Below are 8,505 nucleotides of genomic sequence, written 5' to 3' on the forward strand. Positions count from 1 at the left end.
TGGTTTGGTAATTATGAAGACTGGCAATACAAGAAAGGGTGGACTGGCAGGGAAAGGATACTCAGAGAAAAGCTTATGTTGCAACTTAAATTTGCCATCTGCTATAGAATTCCCTCTTACTCAAGGTAGATCAATCTTATGTTCTAGTAAGGCCTTCACCTGATAGGATGAGGCCCACCCATTACGGAGGACAATCTGCTTTATTCAAGGTTCACTGTTTTATTTTCATTTTTGCCTTTACTGATATCCTAGTTCATTGTATATCTATATAGATATGTTGATATCTACATACATATATATGTATATATGTGTGTGTATATATATATATATATATATATATATATATATATATGGAGAGAGGTATCATTGATTTACAGCACTGCATAAGTTTAAGGAGTACAGTTCACACCTCCTCAAATATATGTTACCACCCAAACCCACCACCAAAGTACCAACAACCTTCTACCACAATCCATGGACCCTCTCCTTTCTTTGCTTCTACTCCTATTCTTCCTCTGGTAACCTCAGTTCTACAGTTAGAACCTCAAATTTTGTTTTTGTTTTGTTTGTTCTTTTGCTATGTTACTTTATGTTCTATATATAAATGAAACCGTCTAGTTTTTAATCTTTAGGTTTTTTTGAAAATCTAATTTTTTTTTAAGATTTATTTATTTATTACAAGAACTGGGGTACAGGCCAGATGCATGGGAGGGTGAGAGTATTCACCAGAGACAGCCAGGAACAGAACAGGCAGACTAACGAAATACACTGCTGAGGGGAGCAGAGGGCGAGACAGGAGAGGTCTGCTGCGCTATGTGGGACCCTCGCTGGCCAGGATCGAACCGGTGTTGCAGAGGTTGCGGACAGCTTCACAGCGCAGCGCTCAACTACCTGCTGCACCACCAGGGGAGGCCTGAAAATCTAATCTTAATAAATGTAAATCTCATCCAAAATCACCCTCTCAGAAACACCTAGAATAATACTTGACCAAATAACTAGGTATTACAACCTAGTCAATTTGACACATAAAATTAACCTATATATTTAGTTTATTCTTTTATTTGAATCACAGGCATGCCATCAGTCTTTGGATTCCATGTGTACTTCATCTACCCATATACAGGGAACCTCTGTAATTTATTCATCACTGTGTCCCTAGTATCCAGCCATCGTCCTCCTCTTTCTCACTCCCAGTGGCATGTTGGACACTATGTGACTTGATGTTGATTTCTAAAACCCTTTTGTTTGCATCCTACCATATATACATAATGCCTCACTTGAAAGTCATAGGGGCACATATTGAAAATGAATCATCCTGATTGTGTAATACATAAATAAACTGATTACTCATTATAACATTGGCAAAATAACATTACTCTGTGGAAAATTACAGGTAATTGTCACAGGAGGCATTTCTTAGTTGATAAAGGGGCCTCTACTTCCCTGAGAACATTGGAATTTTTGGTACATTTCTTCTTGCTCCTCTCCCTTGTCACTAATCCTTTACACACATGCACACACACACATCCTCCCTCCTCTTGATTCTCCCATTGTGTCAAACTTTTCTTTATCTTGGTATTTTTCCCAAGTGTGGAATGAAAATAACATTAATTCTAGGATGATCAGCCTTTGGTGATGCTCTCTTGTGTTCAGAGAGGACTGTCACTTGTTCTTTTCTCATTCTACTTTCCCTTTGTGTCCTCCTAGGCATTATTTTTTTTTTTTTAATTTCAAAATAAATTTACATTGAGAATTGTTCCTTTAGTAGCTTTCTTCACATTTTCACATTTTTAAAAGTCACAGAGGTTTTATTTGTGTTTTAAGCAGTTGCTTGGTTAAAGATCCTACCTCCATTTCATAGGAAATGGATTACTTTGAATTACTCCTCGTACTTGTCAACTGGAAGATTATTCCACTGTTTTTGTAGCACTGGTTGGGCTGGCATCTGCGATGGTAGCCAAATAAATGAGATTTCTATGTAACACATGCTGGTACTGGACACACTCGTTTGCCCGGCCCTTGTTCTGATACTCCACGATACAGCGGATCAGCTGGTCATTCTCCTCCAGGAGCCGCTGGATAGTCTCCTGATTAACTTCCGCCCTGCCTCTCATCCAGTTGGGTACGAAGGCCACCGACATCCTGCGTCGGTGGGAACCTGGACTCCCTCCTAGGCATTATTCAAGCACTGTTCACACTCACAGCCTTCAGTGTCACAGTCAGGCCTGTCATAGTCATGACAAGCTTTCACATAGCTGTGAAAGTAAATATTGGGTCCAGTCCCCAGAACCTAAGTGAAAAATGGTAGTGAACCTGTAAGTTACTTGATGTGCCTTATCCTGACTGCTTCTTCCCTTTTGGCTAGTTTTTCTGAGATATGTATTATATTTATGGATGAAGATTGAATGTTTAGACCAGGTTGTTTGTTCTTGAATGGGAAATGGCTGGAAAAATTGCAAAGAAAATATTCATAATTAATGGATACTCGTTGAGTCTAGTGATTTGGGAATATATAAATTCTGCACTCTTTTGTATTTTCTTCTCAATGAAAATAGTGTAATATGGAGGAAATGCAGGCAGCAATAAGCCTATACATACTTACTTTTTATATGGTCTATTTACCTGGTTTTCTTGCTCGAAACTCTGGAATCTTGAGTAGACAAATAAAGCATGATCTGAGTTTTATACAAAGCAGTTCTGAGTTTTATACAAAATACTAGTTCTTTACATTTTTAGGGTTATAGATCTCTTTGAGAGTCTAAAGACACCCTGGGCCCTTTATCTAGGAAAATTCACATGTAGACATGAAATTTTATATAAATCTTTCTTTAGCCTCTGCAAGTCTATGCATGGACTCCAGTTAAGAGTCCTTGATCAGTGAGAAGCAATTTTGTTTACTCCAAACTTAATAAAGAATTAATTGAGAATGGATAAATTCACTTACTAGAAAAATAAAAAGAGCTGCCTATTTCACTACATTATTAACCTAACAAGGAATGGCAGTGATGTTTGCCATAAACTTCCCATTTCCTGCTTGCTGAGACCTGGTGAATTTAGGGAGAAATCATTGCTCTGAGATAACCCATGTTCCCTCAGACTGTAACAGGACCTCGTGCTCTTCTTTAATTTATCCCTCCAGAGCCACACCAGGACCTGTATTTTAGGTTCGCATCTACCTTTCACTCTTTATTTATGTACTTGTACAAATTTCTTTTTAAGTATAACTTCTCTCAATTGCATTATTATTGAAGTTCCACTAAAACTCTGTTTTTTATTGTAATTAAATTGAAACCATTATTGAAAATTGAATTAATTCTAACTAAACAGTAAGACATCCATGTTTATTAGTTGAAAGACAATATTATTTCAAATTGATCTGCAAATTCAGCAAAACTTCTATCAGAATCCCAGTTGGTATTTTTGTGAAGATAGAAAAACAGATCCTAAAATTAATATGGAAACTCAAGGAACCCAGAATAAATAAAACAATCTTGAGAAAATGAAAGACAACATTAAATAATTCATACTTCCTGATTTCAAAATGTATTATGTAGACATAGTAATCAAATACTGGCATAGTAATCAAATTACAAATGAATAAATGGAATAGAATTGAGAATCTAAAAACAAACCCATGAACCTATGGCCAATTGATTGTCAACAAGACTGCCAAAGTCATTAAATAGGAAAAGAATAACCTTTTGAACAAATGGTGTTGGGTCAGGTGGAAAACCACATTGAAAAGAATGAAGTTGAAACCACTACATAATATAATATACAAAAAAACCTCAAAATGGATCAAAGATCTAAATGTAACAACCAAACTTACAACTCACATAAAAAAAGAGGTAAATCTTTGTGAGTTTATATTTTGCGCTGGATTCTTATTTGTGACACCAAAGCAGAAATGACAAAATTTTAAAAATAGATGAATTTCATCAAAATTAAAAACTTTTGTGCTTCAAATGATGTTTTCAAGAAAGTAAAAAGACAGCCTGCCCAATAGAAGAAAATATTTACGAATCATGTCAGATAAGGATTTGTGTCTAGAACCCTTACAACACAATGATAAAAAAAAAAAATCTGAAACTTGTATGTTACAAACCAATGTTTATTTTTAATTGTTTTTTTGTTTTTTTTTTTTTTTTTGGTGGGACCCTCCTCGCAGCCCAGCGCTCAACCGCTGCGCCACCAGGGGAGGCCCACCAATGTTTATTTTTAAGTGAATAATTAACTAAATTTAAAAGATAAATAAATGTCTGGAATAGACATTTCTCTAATGTAGATATACGAGTGACCAATAAATGCAAGAAGAAATACTCAAATATCATTAGTCACTGGGGAAATGTAAATTAAACTAAAATTGAGTTACAACTTCATATACTTTAAGATGACTATAATCTAAGTCAGTTTACAACACTTAGGATGGTTTTGCTTTTTGTCTGTTACATTATGCTACTATTTACATTTGAGTACAAATATTTTGTGAACATATTTTTCAATTCTCCAGGTCATATAATTGCTGGGTCAAATGTTGTAAACTGGTGAATGGGTGAACAAAATGGTACATCATTGCAATAGAATATTATTTGACCTTACAATGGAAAGAAATGCTAATACATACTATGACGTATATCAGAGGTCAGAGGTTACTGCTGCATAGACAAACAGCAACTCAGAAAAAAAAAATGTGTTAATTTTATACTGGTTGAAAAATGAATATTAATTTAAATTTTGTCTCTGGAGCTAACAACACTTGGTAAAACCGGCACACATAGTATACTGAGCAAAATATATTTGTAGAGCAATGTAGCAATACATATCAAGATATTTAAAAAGTGTTTCTATCATTTGATTCAATATAACACTCCTAGGTATTTATCTTCAAAATTTATCTAAAATGTTAGGAAAAACTATAAATCCTCTTTCACGCTATCTAAATATAGCTATATATGCATATGGATATGTACATACACATAGAGAGAGCTAGAATTATGCTATATTACACATGTGTGTATGTATTTTTTTAAAACAAATTATTTATATTATATGTAGTTAGGGGCTGAATTATATCTCCTAAAAATTCACATGAAGGGCCTCCCCTGGTGGCGCAGCGGTTGAGCGTTGGGCTGCGAGGCTGCCCGCAGCCTTTGCAGCGCCGGTTCGTTCCCCCGCCGCTGGCGAGGGTCCCACAAAAAAAAAAAAAAAAAAAAAATTCACATGAAGACAAGGTCTTGAAAGAGAGAAAGTTAAAATGAGGTGTTAAAGTGGCTCCTTATACAACATGACTGGCATCCCACGAGAAGAGAAAATTTGGACACAGACACTCGTGGTCACAGAGGAAGGAACACATGAAGAGAGAAGAAGGAGATGTCCATCTGCAAGCCAAGGAGAAAGACCTCAGAAGAAGGTACCTGCTAACACCTTGACCTTGGACTTACAGCCTCCAGACTGTAAGCAATAAATTTCTTTTTATTTTTTCAATTTTCAAATCTTTAATTTGTTTAGTTAATTAATATTTTACTGAGGTACCCCATCAGGTATTACCACCATAGTGCATTCATCTCCAACTTGCTAGATAAAGACAAACTGAAAACTAACCCTTGATAGCTGACTACAGAATTGAACAATGAATTTCTGCTGCTTAAATTTCCAGTCTGTTTTTGCTATGGCAGTCCTAGCAAACTAATACATTTTTAAATACATCTGTGTATACTGACAAAACTAAAAATACATAAGTAATAGTAGGAAAACACTTAAATTTAAATTTATTCATCTGTATGCTAGATTATAATATATTCATGAGTATGAGAATTATGATGACTTTATTGAAATATATTACTAGCAAGCTATGGAAAAAGATTACTAGCAAGTTATGGAATATTACTTAGAAGTCAAAAGAAATAAAACAGAATTCACATGCAGAATTTAAAACAGAGTATTGAGGGATTTTTAAAATATGAATGCAATTTTTAGTTTAATGCCATTAATGTAAATTTTAAAACACATTCACAATAAACAATGTATGTTGTTCATGGACAGATGGCACAAAAAAAGCTATCATATATGTTGAAAGAAAACATCTTAAATGTATTGACACAGGTATATATGGTAGAGAAAGGGAATAGGACTTGGAAAGAGGAGAACAAACTAGAAAATAATATCATAAGGTGAGACCATAGATAATGATGAAGATAACGGGTTTGGTGTTGAGGAGTTGCAATCTGATTTGATGGATCAATCCAGTTCAATTGTAGCAATGCAATTCTGTGCACCTGAAGTACAACTAGAAACAAATCAATGGTAGAAGAAAGACTAGAATAAAAAACATCATCTATTTTATAGCTCACACGTATAAAAGTACTTATAGTATGAATAATGAATTGAGTAACAGAAAAACAGTTAAGTATTTGTGATGAAATGAAGCGTGCATTTTTTTAGCTTAACTTTGTTCTTTATTTTTGTTTTGATGAGAATTTTTTGTTGTTGTTGTTTTTGTTCTATAAAACAAATTTCTGGGTGGAGGGGTAGGGGTGTGATGGGAGAAAGAATGAAGTCCACCTTTAGTACAAGATTGTGGCTGTAGTACTTCATTCTCTCCAGAGGGGGAAAATAAATAACCGTGCTGCAGTCATTAACAAAATAGAAAATAGATAAAATTATCTAGAAACTCAAGCAAAAACTCTATTGCTACCTGAATTATGTGGGCAATTGAAACCAAAAGCAAATTTGTCACTAGAGATCTAGCTTCGACTGAGTTTGTCATTTTCATTCTTTTCCCTGTGTTTTCTTCTTCACAATTCCCTCTCCCTTGGTATTTCCTCCAACACAAAATGAGCTTTGTGACTACCTAGCTTTTCCTTGTACCCTGCTGTCAACTGTAGTAAAAAGAACAAAGAAAAACCAATTTGGTTGTCACTCGGGGGAGAAAAGAAATCCTGCCCACACATGCCAAGTCACCCTCTCACGCCTTCACTGGACAGCTCATGGGCTGCCACAAAAGCAAAATTATGGGAGTGTGCGCCACGGTAGATGAGAATTCCACGGCAGGAGATTACTTCAAGTGGCGGTGGCTATTTTCCTGGGCTGTTTTCAAGATTAGATCAAATTTCAAGCTTTTATATCATAGCCAGTTTACCTTGGGGTGAAAATCTTTAGATGCTAGGCAGTGGTTCTCAACTCTCACTGCATATTAAAATCACCAGGCGATGTTTCAAAACATACCCGAGTGTGCTTCCCAACTCAGACCAAATGAATCCAGAATTCTGGCGGTGGGTCATGCAGATCGGAAAATCAAGTGTACAGGCAGGTCTGAAATTCTGGGCTAACATCCTCATTAATTCAGTCTAGACAATAAATAGAGTCAATGTGTTTAGCACTACTGTCAGTTCTCTACTGCAAGATGTCAGGAGATTCTTATCTGTTTCTGATGAGACTCACTTATCTGTCAGCTCTGATATTGAAAAGGAGGAGCATGGTGATAGAAATATTTCTTTTTGGAAAAAGATCTTATTCTTCTTGTAATATGATCTAATATTGAAATGAGTGAATTTTGTTGGCACAAGGCACTTTTATTTTATACTTCTAATTAGAAGTATATGAGAATAACATTCCTCCCACACACATTTTTTTATTAAGAAAAGATATCAGGATATTTTTTAAAAATTGATTCTCTAGATCTATTTGAGAAATGTAAGAAAGTCATTATAAAAGTGTAAATAATAACCCTTGCAGATTTTCACTTAGACTGTGAATTTTTATCTCAGTTGCATGCTTCTCTTCCAGTTGTATCAGGTAATTAATTTAGAGAGACTTGGGAGAAGAGACAAAGGAAAGGAGATTGTTGAATGCCTTTCTTTAATGAGTTTAAACATCTGGGATCTGCTACCATTTAGAAAAACAATAAACCCCCTCCTTAACCCTATATCCTTTTCCAGTTGACATCCCAGATCTGTCTCCCTTTAGAGTAGTGTTTAATTGGTGGTTTTCATTTTCATTTCATCTCCTCATTCCAACATTTTCAAACCAGATTTTTCTTCTTACATTCCACTGAATCATCTTTTATAAAGATAGCTAATGACCTCCTTACTTCCACAATGGTCAGATCTTAGTGTATATCTTACTGAGCTCTTTACCAGAATTTGACAAGATTTTATTTTTTTAATCTGCAACAATTCCTTCACTTGGCATTTGGGATGCATCCACTTTGTCTTGATTCCTATCTCTCCTCCATGACTGCTCCTTTCAATTTCTTTTGCTGATTCTACTTCCTGTCCCTGCTTATTCATATTGGATTGACCCAGAGCTCGGTCTTCCTTCCCCTTCTCTCTCTATACCCTTACTCTAGAGCTTAGGAGATTTCCTAAGATTCTAGATATATGTTAATCTCTTACCCTTTATATTTCCATCTTTGTCTCTCTCCTGAAATATAGACTAATTTCTCAACATCTCCTCTCAGCTATTAATAGTATCCCTAATTTAACCCTTTGCACTCCGAACCATTCT

At 35.3% G+C, this 8,505-nt stretch overlaps 1 protein-coding gene across 1 annotated transcript; it reads right to left on the reverse strand.

Moving 5' to 3' along the window:
• Positions 1 to 1,708: 1,708 nt before the first annotated feature.
• LOC311167260 (SS18-like protein 2) lies at positions 1,709 to 2,141 on the reverse strand (the record flags this gene model as incomplete). Its single annotated transcript, XM_084228124.1, has 1 exon — positions 1,709 to 2,141. The coding sequence occupies one exon, from the start codon at positions 2,139 to 2,141 to the stop codon at positions 1,908 to 1,910; it is 234 nt and encodes a 77-aa protein (XP_084084250.1). The 3' UTR covers positions 1,709 to 1,907.
• Between the last annotated feature and the right edge of the window lie 6,364 nt (positions 2,142 to 8,505).

This window comes from Talpa europaea (genome assembly GCF_964194135.1).
Source record: "Talpa europaea genome assembly, chromosome: 2".
Lineage (NCBI taxonomy): Eukaryota > Metazoa > Chordata > Mammalia > Eulipotyphla > Talpidae > Talpa > Talpa europaea.